At 41.4% G+C, this 27,524-nt stretch overlaps 1 protein-coding gene across 1 annotated transcript in view; it reads left to right on the forward strand.

Moving 5' to 3' along the window:
* Positions 1-9,069: 9,069 nt before the first annotated feature.
* Positions 9,070-27,524, forward strand: part of arhgap20 (Rho GTPase activating protein 20) — a 31,602-nt gene continuing 13,147 nt past the window's right edge. Inside the window, exons 1-9 of the mRNA XM_041057701.1 lie at positions 9,070-9,351; positions 12,714-12,799; positions 20,801-20,977; positions 22,210-22,359; positions 23,050-23,091; positions 23,532-23,616; positions 23,778-23,855; positions 24,088-24,154; positions 24,764-24,961. Coding sequence (XP_040913635.1) covers positions 9,259-9,351; positions 12,714-12,799; positions 20,801-20,977; positions 22,210-22,359; positions 23,050-23,091; positions 23,532-23,616; positions 23,778-23,855; positions 24,088-24,154; positions 24,764-24,961 — 976 coding nt within the window. The 5' untranslated portion in view covers positions 9,070-9,258. The remainder of the gene's footprint in view (positions 9,352-12,713; positions 12,800-20,800; positions 20,978-22,209; positions 22,360-23,049; positions 23,092-23,531; positions 23,617-23,777; positions 23,856-24,087; positions 24,155-24,763; positions 24,962-27,524) is intronic.

The raw sequence follows: 27,524 nt of genomic DNA on the forward strand, positions 1-27,524 counted from the left end.
ACAAAATTAATAAAGGAAACAACAGCACAGAAGAGAAAAGTAATCAATCAAATTAAAACTGTGATTGATTACTTTGTGCAGAAAGTGCAGAAACACCACAGAAATCAGTGACAAGCATCACAGATGGAGGCAAAAATGAAGCAGATATTAAACATGTCAGTGCAAAAGTTAATTATGTTGTAAGAAAAAACAAGTTAATTCGCTCAACATTTCCTTGCAAGCTGTTCTGAGGACAGCTATGATCGCGTGTCCCATGTTTTCTGACCAGTCTAATTCTTTGCTCCACCTTGTCAAGCTGTCAGACTTGTTGTTGCCAGGTCTGATGAGGTCAGGGGTGTAAAGCCCCCTCAGAGGGCTTAGCTGGTGGACCGGATATGAACATATATCAAATGGCTTTGTCCGGTTAGTGACGTGATTGTGTTGGCTGGCTGTTAGAAGGGGGGCCAGATTGATTGGATGAATGGTGGTGAATGACTGAAGTATCAACAATGTTTGGAATATCTGTAACAACACTAGCCAGTAGGAAGTGATAAAGTGAAATAATAATAATAATTCTTAGTAAAATCACTAATCACGAGTGCAAAGAGCCCAAGGTAATACGCTAAGAGAGCTTGTTTTGTTTGACCCACAGTCAGATCCAAATAGACAAACAGAAAAGTAAATTTTCACATTTGAGAGGCTGGAACCAGCAAATATTCAGCATTTGTGATGAACTGAGGAAGCTCCATGCACACTGCTGTCCAACAGAAGTGACCACTTTATCATTCAAAGCTTTTAGAGAAACATCAGGCACCCTGCAAAAAATGCATGAACGAGCTCCTGCACGCTGTCTCTAACTCGTCAACTGATCCATTACATGAAGGTCAAACTGTTTGAGAGCAATCCTTGCTTCAAGCAGTCAGTGACATTTCAGGGCTGCCATGACACTTGTGAAAAATGGAACAGCTTTGTCCTTGGAAAGCAAATCATTTAAATTCACTGGTGTCTTCTCTCTTGTCTGTAGTTGTAAATCGTGGTCATTTTCTTTTCAGTAACTCATTTTTGCTCAGATAAGTAGTCTTTGTTGGTCTCTGTGCAGCAAAAGGGTCACACACACGCACGTGACCACATTTACTTTTGGAAAGAATGTTGCTCAGATGTTTGAAAAGGCCTGTCTTGGTCATTGCCCAAAGGGATTTTTTCCCCCAAGTTTTCCCTGAACATACATGGAATAAACTTTTGAAAGCTGACGTGACTTTTTGTGCTGTTTGGATGAAGACGTCTCAAAACAACTAAAAATGAAATTAGAAATGGTGCCAAAGATGTATGCAAACATGTCCTGGCAGCATTATGATCCACTGCGATTGCATCAATAATTCTGAGGCAACTCCATATGCGAAGTTACACTGTGCAGCAGTGAACGCAAACATTACGTCAATCAAAGATTCAAGAGAGAACATCAACCAGCATGAGATCTCTATGAAACAAATCCTGAAACCCGCAGCAGTCTCTTTGGCATTCGTGATCATATTTGCTATGTTTGGACAAAACATCCGCATGTTGTTAGATCTTTTTTTTTTTGTTGTTGTTTTTGTATTGTTTATGGAAGAATATCGCTGCATAGTGCTGTTGCAGGGTGGCGCTAACATTTATGGAGGTCAAACGTGACTGATTCCCGTTTGGGAAAAGATAAATTAGAAGATGACCTTTGTTGGGAGATGTCAGCGTTGAGCTGACGGGGTCATGAGGGTCAGCCTGCAGGACTGAAGGCCTGTAGATCCAGTACATACTTCAGAAACAGGCAACTGAATAAGTGTGAGAAGGAGTAATAAAGTGTGGTTTCAACCTTACAGCCAAAAAGGTGGGATTTCCTGCGACAGGTAATGGGAGGTAAGATGTAAGACATCTCATTCATTTGCATAGCTTGAATAGCCTGCTTTACACAGCAAAGACACTCTTGAGGCATTTAGAAGAGAACCAAATGAGCTCTTTTCTAACATTTAGCATTTCTGAAATTGTGGTGGGGGAAGGAAATACATCAGGAGAGTCCAATGCTTTCTCTCTTATGGATTACTGTAAATAATATACATGAATATCTGTCTCATTTTATCAAAATTTAAAAATCCCTCTCATCATCTCACTAACACGGTACCCCCACATGTGCCAGAAAATCCCAGTAAGAGCTCATTCACTGTTTGACTGGTTGATCCAAACTCTCACACAGAAAACCTGTTCGGTTGAACCTTCTTCTGACACCAGCACAACCTCTTGACTGAAACCTAAACAGCCCTATGTCAGCCCTGAGGAAACAACCTGTCCTGCTGCATCCTCCAGATGACTTTTGTCTTGTTTTGTCTAAGCACACACACATACACCCCCACCTAACGGTGGACTGTCTGACTACACCGACCCAGAGCGGACCACTCACTATTTCTAATTGTTTTTAAAAAGCAATTAAATAATACAAAATTATTGTTTACCGTCTTCTTTCATAAGATGTGTAAAACTGCTCTTAAAGTCTTTCAAAAATTGATGATTCTGTTATGATCAGATTGGGACTTATTTTGAGCTCTGTGTTGGACTCTGTCAGTATTTGGGACTTTGTTGGGATTGTGTTTGAACCCTTTTTGGACTTTCTTAGACTTCGTTTGAACTCTTTTTGGATGGTTTGGAACTTGAAAATGAAATCTTTATGGGCAATCTGTTGGCCTCTTGTTTTGTTTTATTGACTTTGTTCTGTATTTACTGTTTTACTACTCTGAATTTGTACTAACCTCTGTTAGCTCTTTGCCCTGAGTTTTCTTTTGAGTTATGTGTTTCTGAGTTATACTCCTTTGTGGATGATTTTTAATTGCCTGAGTTTTGTTTCCTGGCCTCACAGACAGGTTTAAATTAAAGGTTTAAGGTTTAAACAGTTTAAGTATGAAAGTGATAACTATGTATACAGTGTAGATTAGCAGCTATCAATGTAGAAGCTTAATATGATAAGTAGCTACCTTAGTACTAGTGTTTTATTGCAAAAATCTTCCAACATTTGTAAAAACACTGCATATTTCAGAAAAACCTCTGCCACTGCATATGTGGTTTCTGGTGCACCACAACATTGGTTTTGATGCTCCAGATACAGAAAACGGGTGAGATTCGAGCAGTCCTTTAAACTGCTGCACATGTCAGAGTGACACACCGTACAGCCACAACAACAAAAACAACAATAAAGCACACCCATGCACTTTGCCGTGTGTCAGTAGCATCTCTAACTCTGTAGGGAGACTGTGCTAATCAGATTAGCAGGGTTAAAGGGTCTGTGTGTGTGTGTGTGTGTGTGTGTGTGTGTGTGTGTGTGTGTGTGTGTCCAACAACATAGCAGATGTAACAACCAGACTTAGACCGTCTGTTTCTCTGATTTCTGTCTCAGTGTCTCTCTGTCTGACTGACTGAATGATCGCTGGTCTGTCTGTCTGAGGTGGGCGGGGTTTAGGACAACACAGAGATATGAGAAGGACAAGTGGACAAGTGGCAACTTAAAGGATCTCTCTGTCCATATTCCAAAGTGCAATAATTTTCCACCTACCCCCTTTTATTATCAAGCCAAGGACATAGTTTTTTCAATTGTTGTGCTCACGGCATTGAAAAGTATTACATTATATGTGATAATAATTAGATACCACTAGTCATGTTTCCCTTTTTTGTAATTTGTGTCAACTGACCTTTTAAAGTGCATTGGTCCAAGTGGTTTAGTTTCAGTTCAACACATTTATTCATACTCATCATTTAGTTTCCTTATTTTTCCCAGAATCATGTTGTGTCAACTCTAGAAGCAGAAATGAGACTGAACAAGTTGATTTGTTGATAATTGAACAAATCTCTGTCTAACCTTAACCAGATTTTAGTAGACTAATGTAAAACTTAACAACATGTGTGACACGGGACACAAACCCACTGTTAAAGTCCTGTACTTTCCCCAGCACATGTCCTTACCCCAACCCGCTTCCTACTAAATCTCCACAGTAGGAAAATCACTCCTCCTGGATCATCAGGGAAAGCACTCCTGGCCACAATTGTGTTTCCTCCCAAACATCATACAGTATGTAAGTATTTTGTTGGAAACACGGTTGGATGTTCAGCTCTTATTTCAAGAAAAAACCTCTGAAGAAAAGACAAATAAGTAGGTTAAGTTAATTACAGAAACTGGAAATAACTTTGGTTAAACTTTCTAACCTGACAAGATGACAGATTTCATAAAATGTCCAATAAACCAGCTGCTTTTAAGGCACAAAACTGTAATTAACAAGCCCTGGTTGTAAGCTAGTAGTTAGATCCTGAATCAACCAAATAGAAAACAATATAAAACTTTACACTTTACAGAAATTTGGCCCAAAACAAGGAAAACAAGCATAAAGTTAGTTTAAAATTTACAACTTTTGAGATATTATCTAGTTTAAAGTGCTCTGATAAGATAAAAACCTGACTGTTTGGTACTTTGAAGAACTTAAAACAAGCCCTGAGAATGTCATGCCACTTGAGCCTGGTCTGTCAGAGGCAGCGGCCAGTTAACCCACAATTTCCATCTCCAGCACAATGTGTTTTAGATGTCTCCCTCCCTCTCCTCCACCTGAGTCACTCCCTCTCACCACAGTCTTTGTCTCAGTCTGCTTCACTCGGACTGCCTCCGTCTGTCTCCTCGTCTCCACGGCCTGATCTGCCTCGGCCTCTCCGAGCCGCAATGTTTAGACAAACCAGAAGAGACAGAGACACACTGACTGTGGAGGAGAATGATACTGAAATTTCTGCCTTCTCGTTCTCTGTAACTAACTCTGATGTTTTTCTCAGAGGCTTTAAAGGCTGGAGGGCAAATCCCAGAGGAGTAAACAGATAATGGACAGTGGAAATAAGAACATGTCTTCACTTTCAGTTTTACTGAAAGGATTCCTCATTCATACAACATTATATTATATAGAGTAAATGAGCTTTGTGCAGTGTGTGTGTTCTTTTTAAAAATATGGATAGATCAGAGACACATGATCGATAAGATACAACAAACAATTACATGTTTGCTAAGTTTATCAAGTGTTCTGAAACTGTATATGGCTTTCTAAAAACACTGAGAGTGACCAGAAACTTCAGTCTTACGCGGCAGTAGGGTTAGAAAAAAACTGTTTCCCACCCATATGTCATTTTTTCCAGAATTTGTACAGCCATACCTCAAACATTTGTGGCCCGGAAACTTCTGGATTATGCTGTTCAGGAAAAAAAAGGAAAACAGTGGGCCTTTATTTATTTTTAGCAGGCAACATGGAAGTCTGGCTTCTTAAAGTAGCAGCAGCGGTCGTGGTGACGGTGGTGGTGGAGGTGTCCGTCCCAGGATAGTGGATGCTGTTTTGGGTCACAACAACTGCCTGAAGCATCTTTGTAATCTGTCACACATCCATCCCTTCCTGGTTCCATCCATCCATCTACTAGAGCCTCCAGAGTTGCTCATCACGTCCTTGTGGCCTCTCCTCACCCTCTCTGTATGTGAGCATGTGTATGTGTTTTCAAAGGAGGGAGGGAGGTGCAGAGTGATCTTTAAATAGGTATTCAGCTGTGTATTGTGTGTGTGTGAAGGTGCATTCGTGCATGTGTTTACAGTGCAAAGCGCAACCCTAACACCCCAACCCTACGCAGACAAGAATAAAGCTTTCATGCTCTGCTCCTGTCAGAGCCCTGGACTCTCTCCAGCTCATTTTCTCTCTCTGGAATCGACTGTTTGCTGTCCAAGTCAATACTCTGCTCGGCTTCAGGTTTTCAATAGCCTGACTCCCCGGGCGTGACGGAGACATTCCCTTTCAGGCATACTTCAAAGAAAATGTCAGATGATATTCACAAGGACACATATTGATTCTCTGCCTTTCATTTGAGGGGAGAATCACTGGTGCACATGAGGCTTCCCATTTCTCCCTGAACTGAAGTCACTCCGCCAAGCTCGGCTCAGGCATGAGGAGAATCTTGGAGTGTTTGGCTGCTGTCTGACAGCGAGGTGTGTGACCCACTTTGGGGATTCACAGCTGAATAAAAAGTGTGTTTTTAACTTATCGCTGAGAAATGTGTTTCTTTTGCCATGGATACTGGCAGAAAAAACACTCCAAGACACACTTTTTATTGTCGCCACTTGCCGTCTTCCAGTGACAGAGTGGAACACTGAGGAGGTAGAAACAAAACAGTGCAGCGCAGTGGCAGTCGTGGTCAACCAGTGGCGTTTCCAACCACATTTCTGACACACCCTCAATTTAGTCTTGCTTTTTTTTTTTTTTTGCTTTGAATCCCTCCAGACAGTCTGCTCCTTAAAAAAAAGCAGGAAACAAAAGTAGTCATTTAACCCTCAAGACTAGGGCACGTGAAGAGCAATTCAAGTTCAGGAACAAATATGACTTGGCCACACTGGACCCTTGATGAAAAGATGATTTATTTGCAGAGGGGAGGAATGTAGTTTTCTGCTCATCAGGAGCTGAAGCCATTCTCCAGACAGAAGGCAACAGTATTCCTCAGCTGTTTGTTTCATGCAGCATGTGACATGATCAAAGGGGATGGCCGAGCACTATCAATGTTCTTATCAGCGTATGCATGCCACTTTTCAGGGGACAGATAAGATGGAACAATTGTTGCATACCTTTGTGTTTGTGCAGTGGAGACAATGGCCTGTAATAGGCTGCTGTGGAAAACAATCCTGTCAGGTGGACACTTATAAAGAATTGGAATATTTTTGCAGTGGCAGACAAATAAACTCACAGATGTAGCATCATGTTTTTCTCAGAGGGGTGTTGATGGTCTGTGAAAATGAAATTGCCAAAACAAACAAATTTATTTATGAAGATTTGCTGATTTAATTCCAGGTGTCTCTATAATATTTTATGTCCCAACTGTGAAACCAGTGGACTTAGAGCGGTTTAATCCCAAATCCTAAAATTCCATTTGCATGGTCAAAAAATCACTTCAGCTTTAATGGAGGTGTGTGCTCTCAGATTACCTTCAGACTTTTGAAAGTAAACACCCCCACCCTCTCGGGAAGTTATCCTACAGTGAGGTATACTGTAGCTGTAGCTATAAGGCAAATGTGTCATACTGTGGACATTCCTCCTCATCAGTCATGTTATTCTTGGCCCTGGGTGTACATTCTTACACCTGGCCTGGACCCTCTGCAAACAGTCAGCTTCTATATGGCACTGACTGCCAGTCAAGGAAAACACATGATTAGTCCTTCAAATAAAAACACACACTTGTAGGTACACAAAAAAAGCTCAGGAGTTAAAGGCATGCTTTCATATACATGAGCTTCATCAAGACATGCAGATGAGGTCAGGATATGACCCGAAGTTATGTTCTGTCTTCAAAATAAAAGAGGCAAAAAAAAAAAAAAAAAATGATTAAGATACAGGAGAGTACAGCTCATACAACATTTACAGAAGAATCACAAGTTTATAATAGATGGAGACAAAAGTGAAACAACACACGCACAAATTGCATCTAGAAAATGACAGGCTCAGAAATTTCCACAAGCAACAAACACTGTTTACATATATAAACATATAACATATTTTCTTGTTCTGCTATACATCTTCGCTTTTCATGATCTTTCAGGCTCCTTGTATCTTAGTTCTTTATGCTGTCAAAGTATTGTATAAAGATACAGATTTATTCCCTCCGTGTTTGTGAATCCTGTTGCGCCCATGATTTATTTTTTGTTATTGGACCCAGTGAAGTAAATTTCTGAGATGGATGCTTTGTTACTGCAAACATCTTGGTCAATAAAACTAATTCTAATGCAACCAGATGCTCATTCGTGGTCATTTTCATGGCCAGATGAACTAAATCAAAAAACCTCTTCAAACTAGATTTTGAAACAGGACCACAAAAGTAGCTAATGAACCAGGATCTTCCTTGGTTGAATTGCCAAATTACCAAAAACAACTGACATGAGCACGTGTGGTAACCAGGAAGTTACTTGCTTTGTTCAGTTGTCCAACCCAAAGGGGGAGTTGTAGGTTTCAGCAGTGAGGATCACTTCCGCGTTCAAAAAGCTTGTCTCGGTTCCTCGGCTGCCGCTGGGGGCTGGCTCCAGAAGTGAGCAATTCTCCATTGACCCCCATGTTAAAATAGCCAACTTTACAACCTAAATTAGGGCGTGGTTACGTTGAGTGACAGCTCCGCTGGCAGTTAGCTCTTTGCTAAAGCATCGGCTGGGCTAGGCGGCGACATCCAGAGGCCTCCGGCTACCTCCAGCGGTTGACAGGGACTGCAGTGTCCGTGTTTGTTTGCCAATGTTCGGATAGGTTTTTGTGACAGTATGGCTTGTTGTGGTGTGGACTGTACTAACCGACCGTCGAAGGAGTCTGTGTTTCAGTTTTTTCGGTAAGTAAATTTCTCACTATTTTACCTGGATGTTTGCACTAATTAGCATGTATTAGCATATTGTGCCGCTAGCTTATGACTTAATTGCCGATTTATGGTCGCTGCTGATACAGATAGAGGACCGGAGCAGCTAATGTTAGGAACGCTGTTGCGCTGTGTTCCGTGCTCTCAGAGTCCGTTTATTGCGGGAATACTGGGCTACAATTTTATTTCGTCTCATTTTTCTGTTTAAAAAAGTCGGACATTGCATGGACACAGCAGCTCCATCAGTAGGCGGCTGCTGTTGTTTGTGTGCTGCTGTAACTGTAAGTGGATAGTGGACGGAGGCAGCGGTGAAAACCGATTAGCTGATTAGCCTTGGGCTAGCTCGGTTGCTGCTAGCTAAGTTGTCAGGTTCTCGGCCGGCTGACCCGTACAGTTTTATGCAGTCTATGGTCCAACCTTTTGTGTTAATGTAACACCGGAAGTTCACTTGCCTATTTGTAGTTTAAACAAGCGCTGCCAGTATTTGTCAGTTTTATCTCTTCTTTATACTCTTTGTTTTAATTTTACTACTTCGTATTACACAAAAAAGCAGGTATGTCTCCTGTTTTATTCTGAAAGGGAAGAGCGGAAGTAGCGCGTTTCACCCCTGCTGTCTTTACAACATGAGAGTCAGTCGAGGCGGACCAGCGCTGTAGCGCTCAGAGCTAACAGCGCTCAGACAGAGACACACAGTTTGGAGTACGGCGTCCGGGTTTCGCGTCCTCTTCCTCTGCATCAGCTCCTCTCCATCATGGATTCTCCTCGGACTCGTGCTCTGCTCTCCGCCGGGTAAACTCTGGACTTATCACTCGTATTATGGGAATATAGCTGCTGTCGGTGCGCTCGGCCCCGTGGATCTGTACAGCCTTGATGGAAACCATGTCACCGCAGCAGGGGACCATGGGACAGAACAGGTCCGACTCTCTGACGGGAGACAGCAAAGCGCTTACCGACAACAAAAAGGTAACAGTCACGCTTCTCTGCGGGACCTTTGGTGCGGATGGAGAATCCTCTCTGGACACAGTTGACCCCTGATGTGTGCGTTTTTGCGCGCAGAGTTGCCTGTTGCGCTCATAAAGGATAAATTAGTATATTGAGATTTCACCCTTATGAGATGCGAAACTGTGATTTTACCAGTATCATAATCTTATGATATCCCTCCCGGAACTCTCAGATAGTCCTATGGAGATTATTTCTGTATTAAATCTCAGACTTGTTTGGTTTAATCGTTGTTTCCGTAATGTTTTACTGGATTACTGTAGCTCTTTTTTTCCTATTGGTCTTTTAAATCTTGGTGTGCTCTCAGGTCAGGTCAGTTTTTGGACTGGATAATGATTAAGTTGTCGGTGGTGAGAGATTTGGTGTCACTCAGCCATGGCTGCGTTTTAATCGAGAGAACACGCATTTAAACATCTTGTTTAGGTTTGTTTTATTGGACCTTTATCCCGCGATTCAGCACGTTTCATTTTTCTTATGAATTTTTTGTCATTGGAAACTACTTTGGATCTCTTGCTCACAAAGTGCAAATGGTAGGATACAATTATTAAGTGTGCAAAAAGTCACTTCACTTTAATATTTTGTAATGACGTTAACACATTCTGACTTAACTAAACAACTATTCAACCGATAAAAACATAACATTTCTGATGGTCTGTGTTATCCTGAATAAAGCAATATCTGAGCTGAGGAGTCGAAAAAGAAACAAATACCAAAACAGGATTATGTGCTGATTATGATGATTTGTCAATCAGGCAGGCGGGTCACAACACAAAGACAAAAGAATGACTCCTGCACTGCGGAGCCATCCTCTTTGGCTCCTCTAAATTTAGGCTGCTCTTCATTACAGCCATGAACAAAACATTTAGCTTTAACTTTTTTCATCTCCATCCATCACCCTTTTAATTTATTTACATTTGATTCATGTCCTCTGACTTTCCACTAGGCTTCAGTTATTTCTTGTAGTTTTCCTCCTGTCTCGGTCATTGACCCTGATGCGCACTGATGGATTGAAGAGGTGATTCTCGAGCAGCTGATCGGTGAACTTGTAGTAAACAGCGCCCCCCTCCAGCGCGTGTTTCAGCAAACATCTCTGCAGGATGTGAACAGTGAAGGGTGAGGACAGATCTGCAAAAAGACAGCAGAAAGCAGGGGTTTGTGGGAAAAAAAAGAAAATGATGATATCTAAGTCTGTCTTTGGTACCCTGAAAACCCCTCCATTATCTTGCCTATGTGTGCAAAAAGAAGGCTGGGCAAAGTTTATATCTCTGATAATGGTGTTTTAATGATAAAACAAACCCAGATTTATTCAACGTGTAAACTTGGCCACAGAATTAAAACCAAGATGATGGTTTGCAGTTACTGTACAACAGTTACAGTCAGTAGCTCCAAGGACTGTTGTGATGTTATTGTCCAGTTTCTTCACTTTTTAGCAATAGAATACAGTTGCTCATGTTTTGGTTTCAGAAGACTTAAAGTTTCTGCAAGTATTTCACCACTTCCCTGGGCTTGTTGTCTCATTAATCTACAAATGTTGTTGCTGTAGCCCCTTTTTCTGTGAGCAGCTGCTGCACTTTGCCCTGGTTTGGAAAGTTTTTTTTTGCGCTCAGTTCAGCTTTAGGAAGTTGTGAGAAATGAGCTGTCAGCCAGAGCAGAGAAACTGGAGCTTTGCTTTATCGTCACTGACGGAGAAAATACTCAGAATGTAGAGTTTCCACATGCCTCCCTTCACTCGGGGGTTGTTATTCTTCAGATGTTTGTGTCAAAATGTTGAGGGTTCATCCAGAGCTGTATTTCACATGCATGGCAGGTACATGCATGACATGTACATGTACTGTATATTGTATATCAGTGTTTGTACTGCAGAGCAAGCTGAAATGATAACACTGCTGTTTTTTTTTAAGTTAGCGCCTGCAGTCCAGGCTTCCTCTTTGGTTTCTGCAGACAGTCAGCATTATTTGAGACATCAGGGCTTGATTCTTTTTTTCTTTTCACAAGCAGCTTCATTGTTTTTATCATGTCACGTGGTGTGTTTTCATATCAGTGCTTCATGCGTCCTGTCAGTCACCCAACACCTGCAGGAAGAATGAACACATCGCTTTATGAATGTTACTGTTGCCTTCAAGCCTTTGAAGCGTGTGACAAACAAAAACCTGTTACTTGTGGAATATGTATGGAAAACTGCTGACTTTGCAGACTCAGCTGGGCCAGTTTCTTACATGAAAGTAATGAAAACCTAACCCTAACCTCAACCATAATATTTTCCTCTCCGGACTGTAAACCCTATTGAAGTGACCTAAAATGGAATGAAATAGTTGTCAGGGTAATTTTGTAGTTGCACTGTTAAACATAGAAAATGTGAGCTTTTCATCCCCGTGTGTCTTTTTTTTTTTTTTTAACTTTAGGCCTTTTTTTTTCAGCAAGAACACCAGTTTATTTCACGATTTCTCACTGTGATGTCTGTATTTTAAAAGCTTTCTTTTTGGAGAAATGAAAAGTAGATGCGTCTTCCATTTGTCCACACACTCACTCTGGTGTCCCATGATGCATCGTGTTACATTTTATGCTGCGGTGTAGTTGCTGTGGTCTGTATAACTAACATGAGTCCAATTCCTCCTTCAGCAGTTCTGTAGGACAGGAATGTTAACCCCATAAGTCACTGCAAAATAAGTTTAGGAATTAAAGTCTTATTTAATTAATGTTTCTACTTTTGAATTTCTTTTTAACCGTTTCCAGATTGAATGAAAGCAGTGTATGTTTGGGCCGATGGGGGGTGGGAGGGGGTGGCTCACATGGTTTTGGTATGTTGTAAATAGATTAGGTTTAATTGAAATAGCTGTGGTGGCCAGAGGGATGCCTACCATACTTCTGTGAGGGAGCTTGCAATTCATCATGTTACAGTGAGAATGTATGAAGGATCATAAAGATTGTGCAACGATTGTGCGACAACATATTTCTCCACTTCAGTCTCCCTCTGTATCCCTCTGTCACTCATGTTTCTGTCTGCCTCCATCTTTAACTATTTAGCTCACTTCCTCTTTTCCCTCTTCACAGTTGTCACTTCTCCTTTACTCCCCCTCCCTCCCTCCCACCCACCTCCACGCACACACACACACACACAGGAATTTTGTCCATTTCTCTGTCAGCCTACGTTTCCTGCAAGTTTCAAGCAGTGCTGGTTGTGTGCTTTGGAATCTATATGATCGCCATCTAAATAAGCATTAGATGTTATTTATTATGGGATGCCAAATGGTGCAAACCGTCACCCTCAGTCAGCGCTTGCATTGACCCATCTCCTCTCCTCTCTCTCTCTGTCTTTGACTGTGTAGAAGATGAAGACCTTGGCTCACAGGCGACAGTCGGCTCCGTCACTGGTCATCAGCAAAGCACTTACCAGATCGAGAAGCACATCCAGGTATGAGCTCAGACACACGCACACACACACAACCTGCTTCAGTAATAAAGAGTTGCCGTGGTACTGACATCATTGTTGGCCTGTAGTTTCTCAATGGACCAATGATTTCTGTCAGTGGTAGCTGCAGCAGGAACATCACTGAAAGAGATTGAACCCACTGTACGAGATTTATTACACACTTTTTCAGCAATTTGATCTATTTCTCCGTTTCTTCTTTGTTCTGTAGAAATTGTGGTGCCTCTTACTAATGAGGTACAGTCAAGCCCGAAATTATTCATACCCCTGGCAAATTTTGACTTAAAGGCACTTTTAAATGTAAATAAAAGCTGAGAAATATTTTTTTCCACAATGATGCCTCTTGTACATCGTCTTATTATCTTCTGGGAGACGCCTGTGTCATTTCCAATCAAGAAAACACTTGCTGGTTGAATAAAAGTAACTTTAAGTCAAAATTTGCCAGGGGTATGAATAATTTCAGGCTTGACTGTATGTTTTATAAGGGGTTTAGTAAGGTTTAAGGTAGTTTTCATGTTTCTCATTGCATTTCCTCAGCCATTCAGTTACAGAAGACCAACTCAGGAGTTCTAAGGGGACAATAACATTGAGATTATAGAATAAAAAAAGTTGAAGCTGGGAGACTGCAGGTTAAAATCACCAGACTGAGCAGAAAATCTCAAAAAGTTTTAAACTGACTTTACAGTTTAGATTATTTTTTCAGGTTTCAGGTTATTTTCCCACTTTGCCTTAAATCTGCCTCAAACATCAGAACTGAGACGTTGGCCTTCCTGTCTCATTCATGGCTTAGAGAGGGCTTAAATTCTTACTTCTCCCAGAGCTATCAGGATTTTCATCACCCTTGCCCACTATCACACAAATCCCTTCCCCTTCCTTTAACAGGGTCGGAAACAAGCCATTACAAACCCCTTGGGGAAAGTGTTTATTTACTAGAAACTTTGTGTGTCAAACATACTGTGTTTAACTCTTTGCTGGTGCCAGCTCTGTGGGAATTTTGGAGAAAAAAAAAAGCAGTTGTTGGCATTTCATGAACCTTTTCATCTTCAAAAAATTAGCTTGTCACCAAGAAATAAACAGCTTGAAGTTAAATCAATAACTGCCAAAAGGAAGTGCATCAGGATCCCTTAAGAAATATGATGTCCCTTATGGATGATGGCTGAAAATCCTCAAATTTCTCCTCAAAGACGTTTTAAGGCTTTAAAATCTAGTTTTTTATGCCATCACATTGTCTCCAATGAGCAAGCGCTTGTTGACAAACTTGATGTGGTGCAACTGTGTGACATGTTTATGATGTGTGTGCATGCTAGTGGCAGTTTTTAGCGACTGCAGAGGGAGATCAGGCCGGGCTGCAGAACACTGTGCAGAACTGTGAAACTGGACCATTTAGACCAGTGCTGTTAAATGGGCCAGTGCTCTTGGGGCAGTGTGTGCGTGTGCGTGCGTGCGTGTGCACGCAGGAGAAAGTTAGAAGGACAACTCACATATTCTGTTTGCAGGCGTAGATAGAGGGAGAGACAGGCCAGCTACTGAGTGAAAGACAAACAGACGCTGACTGACAGAGTCGCTTAGTCTGTCCAAGTCTGGCCAGTGTGAGTGTGTCTTACAAGTCTCAGGAGGTATGGAGCCAGGGCTTGACACTCTCAGCTGTCACCCTTAACCTTTGGCCTCTCATCAGGAGGTGTATGGGCCAATGGAGGTCAGTGAGTGTGTGTGAGGTGTTCATTAATGTCCGGATGTAGATATGCGTGCACGTGGGGGGTGTTACCAGGGGGGAGATGTGAAATTGTAGTGGTCAGGTGACTCACAGTAGGTGAAGGTGAAAGATCATGACAGCGATTATTGGGAATTTCTTTCAACAGAGACAGTCATTTATTTCCATGTTTTCAAGATGGTTGTTCTGTTTTGGTTTCTTTGTTATGAATTTGTACTTGTTTTTGTAGCTGTTAAAAACTATAAAAACTATACCTCCCTATAGTACTATTAATAATTTTAATGGATACATCAGTTCTGCCAACAATACTTGCCCGTGGCTTACTCATTACTGCATCACCACTGTTCTCTTTATCCAAATAAATCACACTGGCTCGGGTGTTATTACAGCTAAGGGAAAGTAACTGTGCTGTATGTGCCATTCTCTTATTGACATACTTTGTAGGGTAACAGGAACAGTAACAGTATTATTTATTTTACTTTTACAGTTTTCTTTCATCAGTCTAAGTTAGGAGTCAGTTTCTTTTTGATTCTGATGATTAAATCAGTAAGAAAAGTTCAATATCATAATTAGTATATACGCATATTTACAGTAGAAATTTTATTATTTACAATTGCAATAACAGCAATAATATAGGTGATGTATCCACCTAGCTCTGTGTTATCATGGCAAAGCACTTAACACTGCAGAGCAGCCACTTTCAGTGAAATACTCTGCAAAATGTCTCTTCTCTTGTCAGGTTTCCTCTTTTTTTTTCTTTCCTCTACTTTCAACTTATGGTCAGTGAACAGCATCAGCTCTTTGCAGTCGTCATTTGTTCACTAGTCCACCAGATAAGAGCTCCATGGATAATAATACCAGGTCTCAAAGCACAGAATTACAATCAAAGGGCAAAAGATTTATTTTGATTTGATAAGCAATAGCTGGATGCCTGAAAAATACATGTAAACATTGAACTAATTTAGATTTTTTTTTTTCAAAAGAGATTTTTAAAAAATATATATTTCTTTATATTTCTTTATATTTCTTTCTTTATATTTCTTTATACTTTTAATATCCCAGGTGACTCTTTCTTTTGCTTTCTCTGTCCTGTCTTTCCCATCAGGCCAGGAGGCGCTGAAAGGCTCTTTGGCCTTCAGCTCAGCCACTTACATCACCTATACACACACACACACACACACTGTTGCACCTCATCCAGAAGTATAACCTCATCTCTCAGCCTCCAGGCTTACAGTGCAGGGTATTATGGGTTCAAACTGGAGTATAAGCCCCCTCCCGCTCAGAAAAATGAAATCTATACTGGAAGGAGGAAGGTGACTGTACCATAAAGCATAAAAACACATGATCACGCGCTTACCTACCCTCAGCCAGAGTGTCACCACAGAGCGACACGCACAAATCCAAAAACCACCTGACTGCACTTAATGTTCACATACTACATCAGCCTTTTCAGTCCATTCTTCTTGTGCCCTTGTGGACAAACACATGTTTATATTAATGTACTTGTCAGGATATTACTGTATTTACTTAATCTCAACCCTCTGCTTGATTTTTTCTTCTGGGTGTCCGAGGACAGCTGACCCTCAAAATGACAAATACATGAACACACACACTCACTCCCTCACACATCATGCAAAAGACATTTCCTGGTTTTAGTAATGAGCTCTGCTAAGGATATCATGGCTGATAGCCACTGGCCACTTCTCCTTTACTGGCTGAAAAAAGGAAGCATTTCAGTATTCTGACCTCATCCTGTGTGTGTGTGTGTGTGTGTGTGTGTGTGTGTGTGTCCCAGAGTAGCATTGTGTGTCAGTCAGGGATGACATTATAGTTTGCCTATGGAAATGATCTGGTGCAGCCAAAGTCTGTTGGGTGAGGTGAGTCACATCGAAACGGGAAGAGGACAGAGGGTGAAACAGACAGAGAGCAGTTATTTTGATGTTAAAGCTCTGCTAGCCTGTGTATATATTATTTGGTTTAGTGTTTCTTCACTTGAGATCACCTGTTAATGAAGCACTGTAAGCCGGACTGTGAGATCCTCATGGGATTAAAGAAGGAGATTTTTGCCCTGAAAGTGGATCAGATGGTGAATGTAATGTGAAAGGCGTTGCTCGTAGTGAAGGACCTGGAAAGATTTACCACCTGACTCCACAGTTCTCCTCAGGTCTACAGAGCTTTTCAGCCTGTTTTAACTTCTTGTTTTGGTTTTATGATGTGGAAATTCCACTCTTGTAAACCTCATTTCCAGTAGCAGCAAGCACTTTTTCAGTGATTGAGCCGTGAGCTTTTCTGAGGTTTCAGCTCAGGGAGTTCTTGTTCTGTGAAAAGCTTGATATAAATTCAAAGAAAATTGAATTGAAGGAGAAAATTGATATAAATTCAAAGAAAATACAGGCTCTTGTCAAATCATAAGCGATATAATCGGATTAACGTAGGTATCCATTTATGAAGAATTGGCTGTAGTTCATTTGTTAGTACCTCTCCAAGATGATAGAATATATGGTTACAAAAATATTTAGTTATAAATGTAGTTGGAGTGTAATTCAGGATCGTATGCCTGTGTTATGTCTTCATTATCATGTTTACTGCAGTTTTATTGCAGTGATGAACAAAAGCTGCCACTGTGGATTTGGTAGATGGTACAGACTGGTGCATGTTTGTGTGAAATGACGTCTTCTTTAATCTGCGTGTTAACAGACGCACTCTCTCTTTTTCGCTCTCTCATACACACACACACACACTGAGCTGTCAATTGCTGCTTGTCTCGACAGGCTTTATCTGGGACAAGGAGGTCAAACTACTGGTGATGCAATCCTCCTTAAGCAGAAACACACACACACGTACAAGTTAAATGAATGACACACAAACGGACTAGCATACACATACACTCTCTGACTTTCCACAAATTCGCTCAGACACACACATGCACATACGTCTTCAGGACACATCTGTGACTGTCCTCTTTTACTTCATCTTCTTGGTTCATCTTGGATTGATGGCATAAGAACTTCAAATGTGTTGGTGGAGTCACATTTGCTGCCGAAGACAGAAAAACGGATGATGCAGAAGATGTAGAAACACACATAAACACACACTCGGGGGGTTATTAATAAAGCTGAACAGATGGACAGAGTTATATAAGTGTGTGTCATGGCTGCCCAGAGGGAGTTTGTCTGCATGGTCAGGGTTGACCATTTGACAGCTGAGGTGACGTTACGCTGTTCGGTAACCATCGCCATCCGGTCAGTGTAGTGTGGTGGTGTGCATGAGAGATGTAAGTTATGCTGATAAGATATAATCAACCTTTATATACAAATCTTGCCCGGTGCTGCTTAAGTATTCATGCTGGGACACGGGGACATTAGTATGCAGTGTTGTGCGCTTCTTTGTACATCGGCCCCTTATTGTGTTTCAAAAAGTCAACAGTTCCACAGAGCCATTCCTCAACAAAGGTGGCCATGTATGTGCGGGTGGGCCGCTCACTCAATTTATCAACATCACATGATGTACAATGGAGCCGTTAGCCGCTCATCCATCAGATTCAAAGGACGACTGGCTCAGCTGTCAATCTTACATTCAGGAGGGAGGGATGTGTGGTGAATACGGAAGATGTTGTCTTTTTTGGGGCAGCGAGATGTGAAAGGGGCTTTACAGGAAGGTTTGTCCATATGTATAAGTGTGTGTGTGGGGGGGGGCCTCTTCTGACAGGAGAATTTCCTGGATCTACGTTGACAATAAGGCGAGGATGTGTGCAGTTGATAAGCCCAATAGGAATTTTTGAGACTTTTTGAGCAACTTCATCAAGGAACCCAAAAATCCTCCCAGCGTCCCCTTGCTGGGGTCCTCTACCTCCCGCTGTCCCGCACTGTCATGTGACATGACATTAAGAGAGCAGTCACTGCCACATTGAGAAATCCAATAGGAGCTGAGCTTTGATGCTGGGTGAGTCACATGTCGAAGACAGAGAAAACTTTGGATGCGAATATTTTGAACTTTATTACTTCTTTGGAGAAGAAATTTGGACACAGAGCGAGGGGGAAATATAGAGGCATGTCACAGAATGACATCAAGCTGGAAGAGCTGACTCCTAAAATTAAGATTTACATGCTGCAGCCTCAGGCTCCCTGACAACCTAAGAAAGAGATCCTTGATTTAAAGCAATGGAATGGTGCATGAGTTATGTAAATGTTTTCAAAGAGGGTTGAAATCATTTCACAGTATACCACATGGGATGTATTTTCTTTTTTCCTGGAACAATAGCTGATTGTTTTGGAATTGTTAAAACATGTTGTCATGTCCTTGATACAGTAAGTTTTGCTGACCAGAAAAAAAAGATGTATTCCTCTTAACTCCAGTGCCTCGGTGCTTAATTGGCTACATTCATTGCTTTTAATTGAATTCCCTCAGCGGCCTTTGGGTTCATTTTTGGATGGCACACAAAGACATACAGAGAGGGAAGCTGTCCAGCGAAGTTGTCTGTTCTTCATTAATTAATTACGTAACCAATCACTTACGCAATGCAGCTGGAAGGATTTTGGTGTATGAGAGAATTCAAGCTTCTTTGTCCTCCCAACAAGACTTTGACTACTTCTGGGCGCCTTGTTGAATGGGTTACCGACAGAAGTGTGTGTGTGTTTGTCCTCGTAAGTATCACGGATGTGCGTTTGTAACAGAAGTAGCAACAGTGTTGAGAAGTGGGTGTGTACATGCGTGAGAGAGCCGAGAACATGTGTACATGTTTATGTACATAAAAGAAACATAGCAGGGCAGAGACAGATAGAAAATGAGTACATGAGTGTGTAAGTCTAAGGTCTTTTATCTAGTAGTGAAGGGTAAACAGGAAAGGATGGAGCTCTTAAACTACTTCCTCTGCCTCCAAAAATTCCCCTCTGTTTACATCGGTCCATCGGTGGCATATATTGTCAGCATGGAAACAAAAAAAAGAGGGAAAACGTGAGATTATTTCTGTCACTAGCAAGCAACTTTTTTTTTATAGAACTTTTCGAAACAGTAGTTAGAAGTGATTTGTTGAAAGAAGGAAAGGAAAAGAGAAAACAAAAGAGACTAGGCAACATATAAAAACAAGATAAACAAGGTTTTTGGATTACGATTCATTGCAAAATTACATGACAGTCACTATTTACCTCATACAAAATAGTGGAAGTCCCGTTGACGCTGGCAGGAGCCTCTGTAGTTCCATCTTAGCCTTTTCTCACTTTGAGTTAATAGAGCCATCTCTGTTTTCTGTGATTTCTCCAACCGTCTTGTGCAACATAATACATGATTTGTAGCCAAACCATTGTGGGTTCAATATATATATATTTTTTAATGACAATGCTTGATTTTGTGTGTGGTTGCAACGGTGAAGAATCAGTAAAGAAATGCAGGAAATAATGAGGTAAATGTTCCACTTTTGGACTTTAATTAGACTGTTTGGACATTGGTCTTTTCACAGCCCTTTTTCAAGTTTGGTTCACCACAACATGGGCCTCATGTTTTTTAGTTACATACTTGCTGCTGAATCTTTTCTGCACCCTGGAGGAGTTTGGAAAATCCCCTAGTGCAAATGCAGCACAGTAAAAAACACTGGAAATAAGGAGAGCATACATTATAAATTTCTCCAAACCAAATCTGTGTGTTTGAATGTGTATTGGTAGTTGTGATCTTGCGGCCAGCGCAAAGCTCAACAGAAAATGTTGTAGGTTATTCAGGTTTAGCTGATAATCCTCCCTTGTTAGATTTAGACTCTAAGTTAGGTTCTCCTGTGTTTACTGAGGTTTAGTTAGTTCACTGACACGTTGTCAGGCACACATTTTATGCCTTAACCTTCACAGTGCTAATCTAAGTTAAAGTTTAAATTATATCCTATTCAGCTGATGTACTGCAGGATTTTATTGCATACTCAGTTTTTAATCTCGAAGCTTTGTGTTGTTCATTAAATACAGTAATTCAAACCGGTAGTGGGTATCTCAGAGGTTAGAGGACCTGAGCTCTGACCTAAAGGTCTTCCAGTTTGAATCCTTTAATGGGCTTGAAACAAGAGATTTCCCTGAAAGTCTATAGTTTTACAGCATCTGTGGCTATTCAGCATGGTTCCTCTGTAATTTTATATTCACACAGTTCCTGCACTTTCACTCTTTTGTTCTTCTGTCAGCTGCTTTGAAACACCTGGAGGCTCAGTGGTAGTTCCGCAGTAGTTGTTGCCACAAATTTCTCCATTTGGGATCAATAGGGTATTTCATTCTGTGTGTCTGTGTTGTGTGTTTGTCCCTCAGGGAAAGCTGCCTGACGCCAGTCAGCCCAGAGTCATGTCCCCTTGTCCAGGCCTTCCTGACTGAGTGTCCAGGCCGCCTATTCCTGGGCCATGCCCAAACACAGCTAAAGACAGGCCTGCAGACGCAGGAGAGACACCTCTTCCTCTTCAACGACACACTGCTCGTCGCCAAGGCCAAGTAAGTTTCCCTCTGTGACTTGTCAAATGACAGAGAGAATAAATGTGCTTATGTTTATGTGGCTGTGAGTGAGGTGGAAAATGGAGACAGGGAGACATAAACAGGAAAAAATCGAGTGAAACAAATTTTAGAAACCAAGAAGCAACATGTCATCTGTTCCTGGTTGCGTCTCTAACGCCGATAGCAAACAGTAATCTGTGGAGGACGGAGCTGCGTCTTTCGCTAGCTTTCCCTCCATTCTCTAAATCCCCTGCTTCTTTCACTCTCCCTCCCTCGTTTTTCCCCACTATATAATTATTTCCCAGCCAATTAAATCCATATGAAGCCTGGCTCAGATCAAAGCCACACTGGCCTGCCCTGGGCCTACAGTATGGGGCTCCCCACCCACAAACTGCAACACACACACACACATTCAAAAATAGAAACTTAAAGAGCACACTGACGTTTTTGAAGTCCACAAACACACACACACACATACATGCCCTGACGCACACACATATAAACGCACAGACACGTAGAGACGGAAACAGATTTATGCTCTGTACTTACTGTACATACACACCCCTCAGTGCAGACACAGCAGGACCTCTGTGGTCCGTCGTCCAGGGAGTCATGTGCCAGTGGGCGGAGATGACCCTTCCAGCACAGAGAGTATATGCTATAATTGGCTTTATTGCATTGTGGCTGAACACAGGGTGATTTAGAGGAATGTGTGTTGGCATGTGTGTGTTTGAGAGAGAGAGAGAGCTGGAGAAGTTAATTTATGTGTATGTGTGTTTGTGTGCCTTTATATCTGTGTAATAGCAGGGAGAGTGTGTGTGTATTCCACATGTGTGCGTTTGGAGTTTTTCCCTCTGTAATCACAGATGTAGTGGTGCATAAATACACTTCTTCTGCTGAGCATGTCTGTTTTTAACCTCTTAAAATAGCCCAATCTTTTAATGTGTTGCTTCTATATTAAGTGTTTTTAAAAGATTGCCATATGTTGGAGGTTTATGGAATATACGTTACGTGAAGAAAACTAAGTTCAATTAAAATTAACGTCCCAGGGTTACTCACACACAAATATTTCTCCCTAAATATTTATAAATCCATTTACCGTAGAGTCTAGTACAGAGGTGAAATGATAAGTCAGTTAATTAATTGAGCAGATGGACCTAAAAGGAATGGACAATAATTTTGATCCCGGATGAATAAATTGTAATGTGGCACACTTTTTTTTTTTTTTGCAGGTCTCCCACTCATTTCAAAGTGAAGGCCCAAGTCAGAGTGTGTGAGATGTGGACGGCGAACTGCATGGAGGAGGTGTGTGAAGGAAGCACCAGCCCAGAGAGGAGCTTTGTCATGGGCTGGCCCACCTGCAACTGCGTGGCCACCTTCAGGTACACACACTCACTCACACACATACACACACACACACACAGTGCAGCATAAGCAAACTGTTCACACTCAAGCAGAGGAATACCTGGAAAATGAGCTATAGTTTTATTTTTCCCAGATTATCTTAATTTAATCAAACAGGAGCGATTCGGTGTAACTAAATTTCCTCTTGCATAACCTCATGGCGCACTTCTGCATGTATTGCATGACAGTTACTCATGCCAAGCACACTAAACATATTTCTCAAATGCCTCTCTGAGGAACTCAAGTATACTTCTCAAAGAGTACACTATGTTCTGAAGTGCGGATGTACATCACAGAAGGGAACAAAAAAAGTGAACACGCAACCACAAAATCCATAAACCCTTAAGCGCGAAGGCAGTTCTCAGTCATAAAGCCACTCATCCACCCACAGTAAGACTAGAGTAGACCACACGCCCACAACAGGCACTAACATGCAACACACAACACATGCAAACATATCCATATATACTGCACTTTATATTATATTTGCACCTGCCTTGACGGCTCAGTCAGCCACATCCATTGCAATTTCCATCACCAGGAATCCCGTCATAGCTCGGGGCAGTGTCTGCGGTTTTCTCCCAGCAGGACTTACATAACAGAGCAAAACAGATAACTGCTGTTAACACACTTTCCTCTGTCTTGTCACTCTCTCTGCCGCTCTTCAGCTCTGAGGAGCACAAGGACAAATGGCTGGTGCTCATAAAAAGGTAAATGCCTGGTTACAACCCCTGTTACTTTGTTGGCAGTGGTTTGTTGTTTCTGTTTGTTTTGCAAATCAAATTTCCCTAACAGAGCATAAAAGATTTGACTTGGATGGACCAGAAGTGATTGAATAGGAGCCAAAGCTCAAAGTGAATTAAAGTAATCACAGTGTGATTTAATAAAAATCAAGTGGCTGGACAGAAGCTATGAGATGACTTTGTAAGATCTGAACCACTATGATGAATACAGACAAGCTAAAGCTTCACAGCTAATACATATACTGTATTTACAAATAAGATGAATTTCTTTATATTTTACACGATGGTTTAAACTCCAAATGTTAATCTCCCATATCACTGTACTGCACTGGCCAAGTAAACTTCACTTATATTAAAATGCTCTTTCCATTTTAACGCTGACCTCCTTCCTTTTCCTCTACACTCAGCCGGATAATGGAGGGAAAAGAGAAGGATGACCCCAAGACCATTCCACTCAAGATTTTTGCAAAGGATATTGGAAATTGTGCATACGTAAGATTCTCTTCTTTCCTCTGGTTTACTTCTCTCAGCACAGACGTGAATATTGTTTGATTGCCTTGTCTGTCTTTAAGTGGGTAATTAATGGCATCAGTGGCAGTGCCATAATTTATTAACACACAAACAACCAGATATTTCCATAATGTTTCCACCAGGCCAAGACGCTTGTGGTCAGCAACACAGACAGCACCGCTGATGTCATCCGCATGGCTCTGCTGCAGTTTGGCATATCAGTGAGTAACCAAAGACCAGTGCTGATACTTAGCCTAATATCCAGTAACTGTACTTTGATGTGATGTTTAAAAAAAAGAGAGTATAAATATTAGACTGTTTGGGGGAAAAAAAAAAAACTAGCACTAGTAATTTTGTAAAACATTCATGAAAGGACATTAACAGATAAGCAGATTTTTTAAATTTAGATATAAAATTAATTTGTTAAACCTGAGTCTCTTTTTCTCTGTCTAGGGTTGCGTTAAAGACCACCGGTTGTGGGTGAGCTCCAGTAAGGACGACCCTCCATACCCTCTCATTGGTGAGCCCACCAGTCATGGACATTACTATGTAAAACCCTGGTGTTAAAATACCACCGGCAAAAAAATCAACTGTTTACAAAGAAAGAAAAAATACTCTTCTCTTTTTATCCTAAGATTCTCTCAAGAAAGGAATTCACCTCACCTCATCATGCTGTGGAATAAGACATAGGATAACTTATTCTGCACTGTATATTACTACAATTATATCTTTAATAAGTTGTTTAAAGTTTACAGAAAAAAAAACATTCTGTCTCATTCTTCCCACTATGGAGGATTTGGAAAACCAGGCAGTACTGCTGCAGAGAATGCCCATAGTTGGGGGTCACTTCTGAGTTGTTCACCAAAAACTCTGCATCTGGGAGCATTTCAGAGCACACAGTGTTTTTGTCATGGTGGTATTTCAGTGACATTTTGTTACCATAATCTTTTGTTCTGTAGTTCACACTGAATTCCTAACATCCCAACTCAAGATTGCTGATTCATCATCGCACAGTGGTAGTTCTGTCCTAATTTGGTTCAGATTTTTTACTTTGGCTCCATGTGACATGCACAGACTGCGCATACCAGAGCCTTCCCCTCTAACCTCTGGGCCCTGACCTCTCATTCAGGCCACGAGTTTCCCTTCAGCATCAAAATGAGCCACATTCGGGATGGTGGGAGCAATGGTGGAGGACTAGGAAGGGATCCAGCGAGCCCCACAGACTGTCCAGGGGTGCTGCTTCTGGACCAGTGCCTCCCTCCAGACACCCAGTGCCAGTTCATCCTCAAACCCAGCAAGGTTGCCCCAGGACAGGCTCAACTTATAGGTAAGACAGACGGTCAGGACTGTAATTCCCATTCAGGGGTCAGAACCTTTTCTTGAGGAGACATTTTTCAGAACAAAGGAAAGAATTTTTCCTTCAGTTTTGTTTGTGGGCGACTTCAAATAGCTGTGTGAGGTAAAAACTTTAAAAGCACTTTGAACTTTAAAACCAAGAAAATCTGCATTCAGGTTTAACAACAAGGCAACAGGCTACAACCAATGCCAACACTGGCCATCTACTCGTGGACCTTCTTGCGATGAGGAAGATTCATAAAGTAAGAGCAGTGGAAGTATGTGCGGTGGAAAAGAACCACAAAAAATATGAGTTTTTTCCTCAACATGATAGTTGAGATTTCAAAATAGATGGTTGGTCAGTGTCAAGAATCCATCCATAAATCTAGCTCTGTGAAACCACAAGAAGAAGTATGAGGATACAGAAGTATTAATGCAGAACAAAAAGTACTTCCTCAGAATTTGTATCACTTACATAAACCATTTCACTTTGTTTGCGCTCATTCTCAACACTCTAAAGCATACAGTCATATCGTAAGCTCTGAGGATGAATCAACAGCTGAAGAAGAAGAAAAGGAGTCATCGAGAATGGTGGGAAAGGAGATTTTAGTGGACAAGGGGTTACAGCAGGGGTCAGGACAGACGCAGAGTCAAAATAAGAAAAACATCAGGCAGACAAAGAGGAAGAAACCCCAGAAGGGAAGGATGAGTGTGAGAATAGGGAAGATGGAAAGTGAAAAGAGGTGACGCAGCTATTGAGAAAGTCTGAAGGTCAGTGGGAGTGAAGGAAAAAGAAACAACAGACTATAACAGATAAAGAGGAATTTACAGAGGGACAGACTGAAAATGGGGACCTCAAAGTGAGAGGGACAGAAAAAGGAGGAGGAGGAAGAGAAGTAAAAACAAGAGGACGGGAGACAGGAGCGAGGATGAGCTGCGGAAACGGAGAACGGGATGGAAAAAGGAGGAGATGAGGTTTAGAGGAAAACAAGTTGAGGAGAAAAAGTGTGTGTTTTGCAGTCAAGGAGGCTCCAGTTTGCCAACCACAAGCTTCGCCTCAGATTCCTTTGCCTCAAGCATAACAGCATCTTGCATAATCGCTCCATACCAGCCCTGCCGCCATAGAGACCTAATCGCTCACGCCCGCACCCGACAGCTAACGAACATGTGTGTTTAATGAGAGGTAGCTTTGTCAGAAGCCAATTTTCAGACATTTGTTCTCAAACAAACCTGGCAGTGTTCAATAGTTGGTGCTACTGACACATTTCATCTAGTACCGAAAAAAATATTGAGGTTCAGTACCCAGGCCTACTCACAGCCCATGTTTATGCCAGAGGTTCAAAACAGAACTGGTGTGTATTCACCTATAATCCTTCCTATAGTATTAGCCGTAAAACTAGCTTGTCTCTTCCTGGCAGCAGCCAAAAGTCTCCCTGTTTTCACATCCAACAGAGCCGAGTCCCCTCCACCAGCCACGTCATCCACCACAAAATACACAATCAAACAGCCAGGTGTCCAGGAGGTTCATCCTCTGGAGCTGACTGCTCTGCAGCTTTGATTTATTAAGTAAGGTCAATATGTGTGACATATAAAAATAGCAAGAAGTAGGCCAATAAGTGCCGTGTCACTTCTTTCTTAAACAAGTTTCTGATGTAAAGTCTTTGTCATCAGGATGTTGTTTAATGGTTCCTTCTAAAAATCTTTGACCATTAAAAATAAAATAAAACAAGTAAGCTGATGGTGGGTTAAAAAAAAAAAAAGTCTTAGTTATGGTTAAATAAAGAACCTGGTTTTAGTTAATACAAGAACTACTAAAAAGGAACTAAAAGGAAGCAAAGAGTCTCCATAAGTCAATTACTGGTCACAGCTGAACGAGTCATGCCTGCTCTAGTGTTTTATTGCCCATGAAGAGAAGTACTACATCTAGCACCTGTTTCGTAGCACGCCAGCAGAAGATTGTATTGGGATGACGGACACTGACCACCCAGTCGACAAGTAGTCTGTCTGTTTCCTCATTCCCCCTCTCTAAAAGTGTTCCCTGACTGGAGAGCTGTAATGATGTAACGCCTGATTTACAGCAAGGTCATGTTTTTTCAATGATGGCGACGGCCTGCTGAGAAGTGCCAGAGCAGGCCAGTAATTCTGTTACTGTTGAACTTTGTTCCAGAGTGTATTTGGGCATGACGCCACGGCAGATTGTTAAATAATGGATTCTGTGTGAAGTATGCCACATATTTTTTTGGGGCCCTTTTGGACTGCTGGGCCCTCCACCCACTGAAGGAATCTTGCGTTTGTTAGGAGAGTCCCACCCTTGGATACAAATCACAATCGCCTAATAATATAAATGTTATCATTTCAAGATTGTTGGCAAATCAGAGTTTCTACAGTTGAATCATTCTACAGTGGGTCTTTAAAAGATTTACTACAGTGATCGCACATTTACAGATGTCAGTACTTTACACAGATATTTTAGAGTAGATGCAAGTCCAGCACAGCGCTTTAATTGATGATTATTTCCTTTATCAATTTACTGATTGGATTTTTTGCAGACATGA

This window comes from Toxotes jaculatrix, chromosome 15 (genome assembly GCF_017976425.1).
Source record: "Toxotes jaculatrix isolate fToxJac2 chromosome 15, fToxJac2.pri, whole genome shotgun sequence".
Classification (NCBI taxonomy): domain Eukaryota; kingdom Metazoa; phylum Chordata; class Actinopteri; family Toxotidae; genus Toxotes; species Toxotes jaculatrix.